Raw genomic sequence first — 14591 nt, 5'->3', positions numbered from 1 at the left:
TGGGTCGGAACGAAAATACCTTTTCAGGAACCAAACAACTGTACGCACTGTGACCGCAACGGAGTTGTTTGAGTGTCGTACTGGGTCCGCTGGCCTCCGTTCCTCTCCTTCCGGTTGCAGGGGCATTTGGAGTGGACTCAGCTGTCCCTGGTGAGTGCGGCTGCGGGAGCTGGAGGCGTTGTGTGCTTTTCACTTGGATTTCTCTGCCGACGCTGATTTCCTTTTCCGTTACGAGTTGGAAGTCCCGGCAACCCATTTCTTGATCTTCTGAAAGCAGCCGGGTTGTCACTTTATTCGCGGGTTGCTGCGTCCCGCGTCTCTGAGAGTCTCACTCTTGTAAATCTAGGGTCGAACTATCCAAGCCCGGGCTCTTGGGAGTGTTTGTAGCTTTTCGGTGCTTCTGGCTTGTTTATAACTCTGGGACGCCCAGTGAGCGCCAGTAAAATGTTTTTTTGTTTTGCTTTGTTAAGAAGGCAAAACTTACTTAATTTTAAGTTGTTGCGACTTAGAATACAGAGTTTTGGAGTTGCTGTTTTACTACAGACTGATTTTGCAGGCCGCTCTGATCGTCAACTATCCAAGCTGCTGCTTTTTATGACGAAGAGGCCGTTATGACTGCTGCCTACTACTTTTAGGCCCTGGGAATTCAGGGAAGAGAGATAGTGACATTTGTTGATTTAAGAGATATCGGTTAATTGCACCGGAAATTCTATGTTCTGTGTTTTCAGGAATGTCCACTCCTCGTTATAGATGTATACCTTGTCTCTTTAGAAAAAGAAAGAAATTAATGAGCCATTTCAGAGCTGGTGGTGTAGTTTAGGGGTAAAGAGCTGTTTACATGCATAGTCGTTGTAAAAAGCAAAACAAACAACCCCAAAACAAAAACTAAGAACAAAGCGTTAGGGGTGAGGCAAAAAAAAAAAAAGTTTTGATAACCTTCAGTTTTTTCTGTGTATACACACATATTAACATATTAGAAAATATAAATAGGTTATATGTCCCATGTGATAAATGGTATTTTTCAATTTGCTTTTATGTATGGGCGTCTTGCCTGTCAGATCTGTGCACCACGTGCATGAAGTGTCCAGGAAGGCAGAAGATTGCCAGAAACTCGGGAACTAGAGTTACAAACTGCCACGTGGTCACTGGGAATCAAATGTGGGTCCACTGGAAGAGCGGCCAGTGCTCTTAAGTACGGAGCCATGTCTCCAGCCCCGGGATTTCCGGGTTTGCCACAGTACAGAGGAAAGCTGCTGTACAGTAGATGGCAGCATAATTGCTTCACGATCCGAGAGGTACACCTAGCAAGAATAACATCTCCTGAAAGTTTTGTAGATGAACGTGCAGCTCAGGGCACTTACATTCTGTATGCAAGGCTCCAGGTCCAGTCCCCAGTACCTGCCTCCCCCTCCCCGAAAACACAACAACAAAAAGCAGTTCGCTTTGATGGTGACACCTGCATATATCTGAGAATTAAACTTCAGCAGAATATCCCGAGGAGCAGAAGCTGCTCTGAGAGACACGTCTGTCTCTCAGCAGATCAGTATAGAGTCCTTGGCTCCTGGCACTGTCCTGTGTTTAGAAGAAAAAGAGCCGCTAAATGGTAAAGCTTTCAAGGAAGACAAGGGACTTAGAGTGCCTGCAGTAGTATGACTGAAAATGCTAAACAGCTTGGTGAAGGTAGGCCTTATTCAGAAGATAACAGTGAAACTGAAACATCAAGACCCAGGTAGACCTCGATATAGTAAACTCCAGCCAAAAAATGAAAAAGGAAGTCAGGGTCATTCCAGCCACTCAGTAGGAAGAAAGCACTCCAGCTTGGCTGGGTCCAGGTTCCTGCAAGGCCAGCTACCCTGTGAAGAAGCAGGGACGTCGGCTGGAGAAATGGCTCAGCAGTTAAGAGCGCTGGCTGCTCTTACAGAGGTCCAGAGTTCAATCCCCAGCACCCACATGGCAGTTCACATATGTCTGTAACTCCAGTTCCAGAGGATCTGACAGTCACTCCTAGGCCTATATGCAACCAAAACCAATAATGTTTTAACTTAAAAAAAAAAAAAAAAAGCAGGGAGTTAGTAGGAGATGTAGGGGAATATGGGGTGGAGGTTGGCAGTAACAGGCAATGGCTTGGTATGTGAGGGTTAAGGACTTCTACTTTTATCTTAATTAAATGGAAAAATGCCAAAGATGCTATGAGGTGTTGAGCCCAGGCATACCAGACAACCGTTCTACCCATGAAACATATTCCCAATCCCGCTTTCACTTCTTTTTTTAATGAATGAAGTTTACTTTTAGCTAACTTTAGATTTCAAGAGAACTGGTGACGCTTAGTAATAGGGTTCCTGTACCTTCCATTGCTGCTTCCCCTTTTAACATAAAACATTACTGTAGGATGCTTATTGCAACCGCTGAGCCAAACTGGTACATCATTAGCTTCTTTTGCGTTATTCAGACAAATGTCTTTAGTTCTGTTGGTGTCCTTGTGTCCTTTAATGCACCAGGGTCCTTTTCAGACACCAGTGTGGTGTGTATGAGGCAGAATATGGCAGTAGCTCTTGAGTCCCTCGGGGCCAGTTTCTCAGGTTTCTACTTTGTGATGACCTTGACAGTTTTGACAAATAAGATATTTGAAAATGTACTAATGAAGTGGTTTCTACAGTGTCTTTGTTAGGGTTACTATTGCTATGATGGAACACTGTGACAAAAAAAAAAAAAAAAACCAAGTGGTGAGGGGAAGGGGGCATTTGGCTTACACCTCTACATCACAGTCCATCACTGAAGGAAGTCAGGACAGGAACTCAAGCAGGACTTACGGCAAGCTGACATAAACTTAGCCAGCACACACAGTGACCCTCAATTAGGCACGGTATTTCTCCTAAGTGGGTATGTATGGGTTTCGAGGTGGACGACATCTCATTACGTGTTCTCGTATCAAGTACTGTCAACATTCTGTTTTATGTTGTGCTGGGTTCCCATTGTGTTTGTCAGTTTGTTTTCTATGAAAGTGATTCTCTCCTTTCCTGTGCTGCACTACGGGGGAGAAGTCACTCGGTGTAGCTCACGCCAAAGCAATGAGTAGTTTTCTCTGCCTTCTTGAGGGGAAGTAGCACTGTAAAAGAATTCTGTTCTTTTATGGCAGCTTTATTTCTCTTTTCCAATTCATTTACCTATGTAGATAAATGTGGACTTTCCCATATTTATTTTTTTGTTCTGATTACAAGCTGATATTTTGCCAAGTGTTTGTTGAAATTGCGTCAGCTTAGCCGTTGGGAGTACTTTCCATTGTGTCCGTATCCCTGTCATACGCTCCCGTGGGTTGTCATTTCTGAGTAGCTCCTTTCTGGTTCTTCAGGTGGCAGCAGGCTGTCAGCTGGTTCTTGAAGGAGCCCTGATGCGTCCTTTGAAGAGAATACTGTTAAAAGCCACTGTCCGGGTGCAGGGTGTGTGCATTGCTGCTGGTGTCATTGATTGAGGTTCTCTCATCAGACAGTGAGCCCATGTACACATACTTGTGGGGGAGCAGGCGTGGGGGACACAGCCCCAGTGGTTGACTGGGTCAGATGTCGTCAAGGGGAGTCTTGTAGCTCTCACTGACTAGCAATCAGATTGCTTCTTTGTTTATACAGGTTTTATAGAGCAAAGACAGACTAATGATTATTCAAGAAGTACAGATTATATTATTCTGTCTCTTTACATGTGTTTGAATTTTCATCATGTGTCCAGGATTACAAGTTTAGACACAATGTACAAATAGGACAGATTTTATTTTTATGATAAGCCCTATAACTCCAATTCAAAGAATCTACAGGAGGTCTCTGCCAAAGCAAACACATTTATTATATGATAGCCTGTCAGGAGCCATAGGACCTTGCCTGACCTGCCCCAGTGGCTGAGAGGCCCTGCTGGCTGAAAGCCACAGCTGTCTGCATACTTGAGATAATTATTCTGCCTGGCTACCACAAAGATCCAGCCTGACCTTGAGAAAGAGAACATTCGGTGTATCGAGACTTCTGTATAGTCGCCCCACTCCACACCTGCTGTCCTTGGGCCTGGCCCAGAAGATTTTGTAATTTTCCACTGCATTCCTTCTCACCCCCGCCCTTTCAGAAGCTTATTATAAATTTGGATACCCCCTTATAATAAACGGCCCTTGATAACCAAATTTTTCCTGGGCCCATGTCTCTGTTCTCGTCCATTCTTTATTCACAGGTCGCGACCCTCCTCGCCACTCCATGAATAACTGAACCCGCGGGTCGGGAACAATAGCCTGCCTTTAGGCTGGCAATATTTGTAGTTTTAAAACACTCCAAACAAATAGAAAATATCAGAACTGGTATTTTTTATGAATAGCAAATATTGATATGTAACTCCTTTTACTTATATACTTTCATCATGTACACTATTAAGTAGGGAAAGTTATTTTAGTCACTCTATCTTACTTAATGAGTTCTATTCCTCCGGGGGCATACCCTGTACATTCCCCCCTATCTTTAAACTACATTTTCTCCTGGGCATAAAGAAGACTTCCAAATACGGCCAGATAAAGTTTATTTCCCTAAAAAATAGAAAAGATAGTTAAGTTTAGGACTTTCCTTAAAAGACTCAGACATAATTTTCTCAGGAAAAGACATAAAAAGAGTCATAACTTATAAAGTCCCCAAGAATGCAACACACAGAGACCAAAACCTAAAAATGAGAGGCAGAATGACAGCAATCACAGCATTCGGCTCAGCTTTGCTAGAAATGTGTCAAACAGCTGTGCTGGCTTCATGGCATTTGATGTTTCCAGTGGCTGTGGCTGTGCCACAGAGCTATGGTTATGTCCACATACTTCAGTGGCTGTGGCTGTGCCACAGAGCTATGGTTATGCAGCTATGGTTATGTCCACATACTTCAGTGGCTGTGGCTGTGCCACAGGGCTATGGTTATGTCCACATACTTCTGTGGCTGTGCCACAGAGCTATGGTTATGTCCATATACTTCAGTGGCTGTGGCTGTGCCACAGAGCTATGGTTATGTCCATATACTTCAGTGGCTATGGCTGCGCCACAGAGCTATGGTTATGTCCACATACTTCAGTGGCTGTGGCTGTGCCACAGGGCTATGGTTATGTCCATATACTTCAGTGGTTGTGGTGAGCTAAACACACACTCTAGCTTGTACTGGACTAGACTAGCCTGCCTTCCTTTGTTTTCCTAATAGTAACTTTACTCTTCAGCAATAATCTGGCCCCTTGGAAGGTTTTAAGCAGAGAGATCCAATTTAATGAGATGATGTTTTACTGTGACAGATAAAAGAAAGCAGAGCTGGAGTGGAAGGCAGAGGGCTAGTTCCATAGACTTTGTTGAAACCTAACTGAAAAGCTAACAAGCCACACTGAATGAGTTGAATTCACAAATGATGCTTAACTTGGAAAAAGCATGAGGAAGTAGCTTGGCATTTAATTAGTGTCACTGTTGAGCAGTTTCTCGGAGGTCCAGCTCTTCTCAGGTGATATCTTGGATATATCTTCCAACTGTTACTGCGTTGACATCACACACACACACACACACACACACACACACACACAAAGGTATAGACCTTGTGAGCTAGAATCTGGTCAGGATGAAGTACAGTGCTAACCCTTTCTGGGGACATAGAGCTAATGTTGCTGATGTCATATAAGATAGCTTAATTGTCATGAGTGTCTGCCCAAGGTATGTGTCCAGTTCAGGAACCTCATCTGTCTGCTGTCAGTGTGCAACAGGCTACCCCTGTTTCATGCCTATCTTATAAATTTGACTTTTTGAGGTTACAGAAGCAAAGCAGAAGAATCAGTTTTTAAATACAAATTGTAAAAAGGTGATGTATTTTTGTGTGTGTACATAGGCGTAGTGGTGTGTGTGCCTCTGTGCGTGTGTGTGTGGAGGCCAGAGACACCTTCTGTAGACATCCTTCATCTTCTTAGTGAGACAGGGGCACAGCTTGGAGCTTTCCGGTTTGGGTAGGCTGCCTGTCCAGCGTGCTCAGGAATCTGCCTGTTCACGGCTCCCCTCCAGCTATCCCTGGCTTCTTCATAGGCCTGCTAGCTCAGAATTGGGTTGGAGCACATGGATGTACCTCCCCCCCCCCACCCATTTTGCACTGTGTAATCCAGGATGGCCTGGAACTCAGTCTTCCTGCCCCTGGCTCCCCAGGTGTAGGATTATAGGCATGTGTCACCAGTGCCCATCTGTGCATAGACTCTTAGTGGCTGGGTACCTTGGGTAAATGATGACTTTATGGGAGCCCTTTTCCTCATGTGTAAAAAACCAGGGCACTTGGTTCTGATTCTAAGAGATGGAATTTCTTCAGTCCTGTCCAGTTTCACATTTTCTGTGATCTTTCTGACAAAGAAAAATGACCAATATTTTTTATACTTATTGTGACAAGTTTTGAGTGCTAGAAACTCTCATTTCCAAGTTTTGTGGAAGGAACGTAGACGCTAATCTCACTAGATGAAAATAGGATTACTTAATGACTACCTATAGTTTTACCACTACAGAAGGGGGAAATCTGCCCGTATGTAATGTATTTGACCAGCAATCTGTTTCCTGCTTCTCAGCTTCTAAAGAGAAGAATCACCACCTTATGGCTGGGGTTTTGCGCTCAGTATTTCAGAGGCCTCCAGGCACACTGCAGGTAAGTTGTTCTGTTTCTCATATAGCTAGGGCTGACCTCAAACTCACTTGGTAGCTGAGGATAACCGAGTGTCTACCCATGTGCATTTCCCAAGTGCCCAGCGTCCTGCAGTGCTGGGGACTGGACTCAGCTCCATGAGTGCCAGGCGGGAACTGTGCCAGTTGAGCTACTTCCTTAGCCTAACATTTGGTTTTTTATTTTTCTCTTTTTGATTACAAAACACAAAAGCAAGTTAGTCTTCTTTTGTTTTGTTTTCTGTTCGAGACAGGGTTTCTCTGTGTAGCCTTGGCTATCCTGGACTCACTTTGTAGACCAGGCTGGCCTTGAACTCACAGAGATCTGCCTGTCTCTGCCTCCCAGGGTGCTGGGATTAAAGATATGCACTAACCAAGCTAGTCTTTTTAAGGCTTCTGATATAAGTTAACTGATGATTGTTTGTTCTAGTGTCTTGTGCTAGGGGCATACATGCCCTGGTTTATTTCTGCGTTGTGTGCTATTTTCCCCTAAGGATTTTGAACCACTATTCATCTTTTCCTGTAGATCAAGACTATAAAAAAAAAAAAAAGCTACTGCTGCTTCCTCTTAGTCTCCTTTAATGTTACAGGTTTAGGGGAGACATTTCAATTATGAAAAGAATATATTTTCTTTTCTTTCTTTCTTTCTTTCTTTCTTTCTTTCTTTCTTTCTTTCTTTCTTTCTTTCTTTCTTTCTTTCTTTCTTTCTTTCTTTTAATATATCTGAGTACTCTATCTGCATGTACACCTGCAGGCCAGAAGAGGGCATCAGATCCCAGTTTAGATGGTTGTGAACTCAGGACCTCTGGAAGAGCACCCAGTGCTCTTAATCTCTGAGGCATATCTCCAGCCCCCAAAAGGAGACATTTGCAATCACAGAAAGTCAGATAGACATAAAAACAAGCAGAAGATAAGCAATCTCCTGAAAATAAGAAATATGTTCACATGTATCTCCTCCTAGTGTTTAGAGAGGACAGTGGGAAGACTAATGCGCTTATGGAGACCAGGCTGCATACAGTTCCAGACAGCTTCCGGCTGGGGGGGGGGGGGGGGCGGCGTCAGCTACTTCCGGTTAGCTTGTGAGTTCAGTAGGATTTCCTTTTTGGTACTTCTTACCTCGGTCCTCTGGGAGGTTGTGTGTTTCACATCATAGAGCTGTGAGCAGCAGACATGGGATCAGAAGCACAGGGTCCCTGGCACATGAGAGCCAGGGTTCCCTCTCTTGCCCTATCTGGCCTTATCCTTTAGTGTTGGTGTCAGTTCTGTAGCTCAGGGAAGGCTGAAAGAGAAAGACTACGTGAAAGGCTGTGGGGAATCTCTTTCCATCAGCAACAGTAAAGTCGGCTTGAACAGTAAAAAAAAGAGGTGGGCGCTGGGCCTGATGGTACTGTTAGAGCTAGGAAAAAGCACTATGGCGGCTTTGTGTGTTTGTTGTTTTGAGACTGTGTCTTGCCCTGTAGACTGGCCCGAAACTTGAAGCAGTTTTCCTACCTTAGCCTCTCAAGTGCTGGGAATACAGGTGTGAGCCACCACCCCTACCTCATTTTGGATTTTTTGTATATGATTTTGTTGAAGATAAATTATTGCCTAATGCTTAGTGTAAAAGTTGGTAAGCCATGTGTTGTAGAAAATATAAAAATATCTAATCATGTTTATTATTAAATACCTACAATTGCTACGGCAGTATTATCTAACCTGCTATCATAATAAAAGACACAGACACCTGTTGTATTTTAGGATAGGCCTTATTTTATCTGGCATTGGGCAGATATTAGCCAAATAAATGACCTTCCATTACCTCCCAGCCCCTAGCCCATGTCATCTGCTTTAACCATTTCTATCTGGGCTGCTTCCCATCCATAGTCCCAAAATATTTGTTTATGCTGCACAAATGGGCCACTTCTTTCCATGTGGAACTTGAGCGCTCCTCCTCCTGCCATGGCGATTCTGTTCCATCAGGTACCTCTCTCCTTCCCAAGATCCTTCAGTCTCCAAAACCTTTGCTCCGCCTTTTCCTTCTGCCCTCGCCAGGTGTAGGTCTTTTATTGGTCAAACAGGGAGGCAGAGTTATACAGGCAGACTTGGGGTATGTGACAGTCTGCTCATCAACAGCAAGAATCTTGGGAGGCGGGGTACAGGCGATTAACAAATACAAAGCAGCAGACCAAGCCGTAGCACTTTGGGTAGGGCAGAAATGAGGGAGGCACGCCTGAGGCTTGAGGGCTGTGGGACAAGAGGATCTGGAAAAGAGAGGAATGGGAGCTGAGGAGAGAGAACAGAATCCCCACGGGATAGGAAAGAGCCACGTGGCCAGGAGGAGGGACTCTGAAGCTCTGCATGGAAAGCAGCAGCCCAGATGAACAGCATAACAAGTGTTTGGGACTATGGGTGGGAATCACCCAGATAGAAATGACTACAGCAGATGACGTGGGATGGGGGCTGGAGATAATGGGAGGTGGCTTAGGGCGTTAATATCTGCCCAGCGCCAGGTAAAATGAGGCTTGTTCTAAAATACAACAGGTGTCTGTGTCTTTTATTGATTATGATAATACTGATGTAATAATTATGGACCTTAGTAATTAACATTATTAGATATTTTTATATTTTCTACAACAACTATCGCCTCCAGGGCAAATTCAGGGATTATGACTTACTTATAAATCAGATTTTTTGAAATACCCACTCCTGTTTGTTTGCATTCACCTGTGATGGCCGAGGCAAGTCTTGACAGTAGAGACTGAGAAGCCCCAGAGGTGGAAATATTTGCCTCCGCTCCCTCAGAAAAGGGAGTTGTCAACCCCTGGACTGGGGGTCTAAGTGTGTGTGCTTTCTGCTTTGCCATCCGTTAGTGCTTAAATGGGAGGCATCCACTCAGTAGGAAAGCCAAGTAAACATTAGCTGCAGTAGATTACATTAGACCAGACGTTTGTCATCTACAGCCTGGTAGATATGGATTTTTACACTAGGCAGAGTTCTAAATAACAAGTGTTTTCTGCTCCAGACTGTGAAAAAAGGTGTGGACTCTCTGACTGGCACCGACTGGATTCGTCACAAATTTACCAAATCAAGAATCCCAGATAAAGTAAGACCTGTTTCTTTGTAAAGATAACAGTTTTATAAAATTGCAAGTTATTTGAAAATTTATTGCAGTGCGTGTGTGTGTTGCATTGGCCTGTGTTTCCTTGTACACGTGCGTGTGTGTGGGCACGTGCCTGGTTTTGTGTGCGAAGGCCTAGAAGACAGCTCTGTGGAGTCAGCTCTCCTGCCGTCACGAGGCTCCTGGGGAGTGGAACTCAGGTCTTCCTGCGTCAGGCGCACTTACCCTCAGCCCCGCTCCCAGGCTGCTAAGGCAAGTTCTCTGTTAAGTTCTGTGTGCATACACTACAGTGTAGACTGACGCCCTGTAGGGTGGTGACTGTTCTGCTCCTGGTCCCACCAGCTTTCAGAGGAATGGGCTCGGATTACTTCCTGGTCTGTGTATCCCTGCTTATCCCTGTTTATGGTTTTCCCTTTAGACAGTGTGGGGTTTTTGTTTTTTTAAAGATTTATTTATTTATTATGTATACAGTGCTCTGCCTCCATGACACAAGAGGGCATTAGATCACATTATAGATGGCTGAGAGCTACCATGTAGGTGCTAGGAATTGAACTCAGGACCTCTGGAAGAACAGTCAGTGCTCGTAACCTCTGAGCCATCTCTCCAGCCCCGGCCAGTGTCCTGAGAAGACAGGGAAGCTGTTGGGGCTTCACAATGTGACTTCATTTTTACTTCCTACATCAACCGTTAGTGCTTGAGTCTTCGAGGTTTTTTGTTTGTTTGTTTTTTTGTTGATTTGTTTTTAATTTTAGATAACATGGACTAAGTCTCCATTGATTTTGTGTTGTTTCCATTTTGTTTGGGTTTTACTTGCTTTTAATTAATTAAAATTTATTTTGTAAAACAGTTCAATTATACAGAAGAAAATGATCAGAAAGTATGGAGGCTTCCTCTCTCGCTCAGTTTCCCCTGATACTTAACATTTTGCACTGATAAAGAGCAGCTACTAAAGTAGATGAAACAATGCAGACGTCGGCTAAGGCCATCGCGTGCACCGGGGCCACTCTGTATGCCGTATAGCCTGTGGATTTTGGCAAATGCACAATAACATATTGCAGTGTCACATAGAAACCTTGCACTACACTGCCCTAAATGTCACTGTGCCCCACTGTTAACCCCACCCATAACTTCTAAACCTCTCAGTGCATGATCTTTTTACCCACTTTCTAGTTTAACCTTTCCCAGACTCTCACATAGATTCGTACAGTCTGTGCACACTGGCTTAATCGTTTGTTTATTCTTATGGCTGAATAGCAGCCCACGGCAAGGCTTTGCACAGTTTATCTATGTGCTCACCTACTAAGCACACCCTGCTTGCTTCCAGTTTATCTATGTGCTCACCTACTAAGCACACCCTGCTTGCTTCCAGTTTATCTATGTGCTCACCTACTAAGCACACCCTGCTTGCTTCCAGTTTATCTATGTGCTCACCTACTAAGCACACCCTGCTTGCTTCCAGTTTGAGGTACGATGAAGCTACACAAATGCTTGTGTGCTTGGTATGGCTGCCGGGTTTCGGTGTATTCAGTAGAGCACAATTGCACAGTAAAGGCCATTTTGCCCCATCAGGCCTGCTGGCAAGGTTGTTTTGTTGGAGAGGAATGACTTTATTTGTGTTTCCCCTACTGTATTTTTATTTATTTTATTTTTAGATATTTAAATTTTCTTTATGGTGTAACTGCTTGGCTGCCTGCGTGTATGTGTGCCATGTGCGTGTCTGGCGCCGTGGAGGTCAGAAGGCAGCAGCAGGCTGGGAACTAGAGTGAGATGCCTGTGAGCACCATGTGGGTGCTGGAAACTGAGCCTAGCTCCTCTACAGACGCAGCCGTTGCTCCTAAGAGATGGTGCTGAGCTGTCTCTCTCCAGCACCACCTTTGATGTGATAAAATATAGGGAACAAAATTTCCATTTAACCCTCAATTTCAGACCTTGCGTTTTTCAGCTTTGGAGAGTTTTGTTTATACGAACTGTGCAGGCCAAGTGTCCCTTTCTGAATACCCGAAGCCAGCAGTGCTCTGCACTCTCCTGCTGCTTAAATGCTTTCATGTCATCCAGTTGCTCCTGCTTTGTGCAAAAGTGAAAACAAAATACACTTGTTTAGTATTTTTCTTAAAGTCTGTAATTCTTAGACTGTCTCAACTCTTCAGTGTGGGATTGAGGACTACATACAGATTAGGCATGGGATCATTGTTTAATTTTGTATGTTTGTGTGTCCATTATTTAAGGGAAAAATAGGCAATATATAAAAACTATAAGTTGGAAGAGTTACCTTTGTTTGGTTGATTGGTTTGGTTTTTTGAGACAGAGTTTCTCTGTCTAACAGTGCTGGACTCGCTTGGTAGAGCAGGCTGGCCTTGCCCTCACAGGGCCTGCCCCTGCCACCCGTGCTGGTTACCGCACAGGGCCTGCCCCTGCCACCCCGTGCTGGTTACCTCACAGGGCCTGCCCCTGCCACCCCGTGCTGGTTACCGCACAGGGCCTGCCCCTGCCACCCCCGTGCTGGTTACCTCACAGGGGCCTGCCCCTGCCACCCGTGCTGGTTACCGCACAGGGCCTGCCCCTGCCAACCCCGTGCTGGTTACCTCACAGGGCCTGCCCCTGCCACCCGTGCTGGTTAGCGCACAGGGCCTGCCCCTGCCACCCCGTGCTGGTTACCACACAGGGCCTGCCCCTGCCACCCGTGCTGGTTACCTCACAGGGCCTGCCCCTGCCACCCGTGCTGGTTACCGCACAGGGCCTGCCCCTGCCACCCCGTGCTGGTTACCACACAGGGCCTGCCCCTGCCACCCGTGCTGGTTACCTCACAGGGCCTGCCCCTGCCACCCGTGCTGGTTACCACACAGGGCCTGCCCCTACTACCCGTGCTGGTTACCTCACAGGGCCTGCCCCTGCCACCCCGTGCTGGTTACCTCACAGGGCCTGCCCCTGCCACCCGTGCTGGTTACCGCACAGGGCCTGCCCCTGCCACCCCGTGCTGGTTACCTCACAGGGCCTGCCCCTGCCACCCGTGCTGGTTACCACACAGGGCCTGCCCCTGCCACCCGTGCTGGTTACCTCACAGGGCCTGCCCCTACTACCCGTGCTGGTTACCTCACAGGGCCTGCCCCTGCCACCCCGTGCTGGTTACCTCACAGGGCCCTGCCCTGCCACCGTGCTGGTTACCTCACAGGGCCTGCCCCTGCCACCCGTGCTGGTTACCTCACAGGGTCTGCCCCTGCCACCCCGTGCTGGTTACCATTTGTAATTCTCCTTCTCTAGGTGTTTCAGCCTAGCCCTGAAGATCATGAAAAATATGGAGGGGACCCCAAGAACCCTCATAAGCTGCACATTGTTACTAGAATAAAAAGTACAAAACGGCGTCCATACTGGGAAAAAGACACAATCAAGATGCTTGGACTACAGAAGGTGCACAGCTTTCCTGCCAGTCGCGCCAGCCGCCTCTGCTTCCGCCTCATACCACAGTGCATGTGTTTGCTATTTCTTATGTTTACATGTGTTTCTTTCTTTCTTTTTCTTTTTTCTTTTATTTTTGGTTTTTCAAAACAGGGTCTCCCTGTGTAGCCTTGGCTGTCCGGCATTAGCTTTGTAGACCAGGCTGGCCTCAAACTCATAGCAACCCACCTGCCTCTGCCTCCCAAGTGCCGGGATTAAAGGCGTGCGCCACCACACCCAGCTTAAATGTGTTTCTTAATGTGACCTGTTTATAAGTTAGTTTGCAGAGGGTGGCCCTTCAATTTGATGTTTTCTGACCTAGTGCTGCCGCCTTCTAAATTGATCTATTGCTCCTCTTGTTCATAGGCGCACACCCCTCAAATTCACAAGAACATCCCTTCCGTGAATGCAAAGTTGAAAGTGGTTAAACACTTGATACGCATCCAGCCCCTGAAGCTGCCACAAGGACTTCCCACTGAAGAGACCATGTCGAGCACGTGCCTCAAGAGCACTGGCGAGTTGGTGGTGCAGTGGCACCTGAAGCCCGTGGAGCAGGAAGCCAAGTCCTGATGCCACACAGCTCGAGATAGAATGGTTACTGTGGAAACCGTTTTCATTAAAGTCTATGTTAACCCAATTATGAAAGCTGCTGTGGCTCTTCCTCTGCATCTACCTGAGGCTTCTGATGTTGTCACTTGGTTAAATTCTCTTCCTTCGTCCCCTAAGAATGGGCAAGAATGGCATGTTTTAACATCTAGCTGTAGGCTTAACAATTGCCATCATCTCTTTGTAGAAACTGCTCTCTTCTCTAATTGCTTTCTTATTGAAGTCTATAAGTGTGAGAGGCTATGTAGCTGTCAGTCCTGTGTAGCTGTAACAGAGGACCCCAGGCTGGGGAGCTTATCAGCCAAGGGGTAAGCACTGAAAAACTCCAAGCAAGGGCAGCGTATCTCACAAGCTAGCTCAGCTACTGACACCAAGGACCCTTACTAATTCAAACACTACACCTTGGAGCTTAAAACAAAATGGCCTCCTGGGAAACTGCTAATACTTTTCGCGTATACCTTTGCTTCAGCAGAACAAATTTACACAGAAGTGAATGTTCCATCTAGACAGAGTGCAGTAATACGGCCAGCTAGATTAGACCTGCAATTCCAAAACACATACTATGTACTTTAGAAGGAGACCGTTACAAGAACCAAAACCAGTCTCTTGGGTTTGTTTTGAGACAGGGTCTCACTACATAGTCTTGGCTGGCCTAGTACTCAATATGTAGACCAGGCTGCCTTCCACTCGGGAAGAGATCCATGTATTTGTGTCTATGTGCCCAGTTGTTCCTCGCGGCCTCTTATGTCTGCCCTAACCCATAATGAACTCATCTTAAATCCCTA

General features: G+C 45.9%; 1 protein-coding gene across 1 annotated transcript; it reads left to right on the top strand.

Moving 5' to 3' along the window:
- The first annotated feature begins 126 nt into the window (after positions 1-126).
- Mrpl30 (mitochondrial ribosomal protein L30) lies at positions 127-13841 on the top strand. The gene is made up of 5 exons (XM_051152762.1): positions 127-336; positions 6581-6657; positions 9673-9753; positions 13027-13173; positions 13567-13841. The coding sequence occupies exons 2-5, from the start codon at positions 6607-6609 to the stop codon at positions 13768-13770; spliced, it is 483 nt and encodes a 160-aa protein (XP_051008719.1). The 5' UTR covers positions 127-336; positions 6581-6606; the 3' UTR covers positions 13771-13841.
- The last annotated feature ends 750 nt before the right edge of the window (positions 13842-14591 follow it).

This window comes from Acomys russatus, chromosome 11, assembly GCF_903995435.1.
Source record: "Acomys russatus chromosome 11, mAcoRus1.1, whole genome shotgun sequence".
Classification (NCBI taxonomy): domain Eukaryota; kingdom Metazoa; phylum Chordata; class Mammalia; order Rodentia; family Muridae; genus Acomys; species Acomys russatus.
The sequence above is the reverse complement of the archived record's forward strand: the minus strand, read 5'-3'. Positions and strand labels throughout refer to the sequence as shown.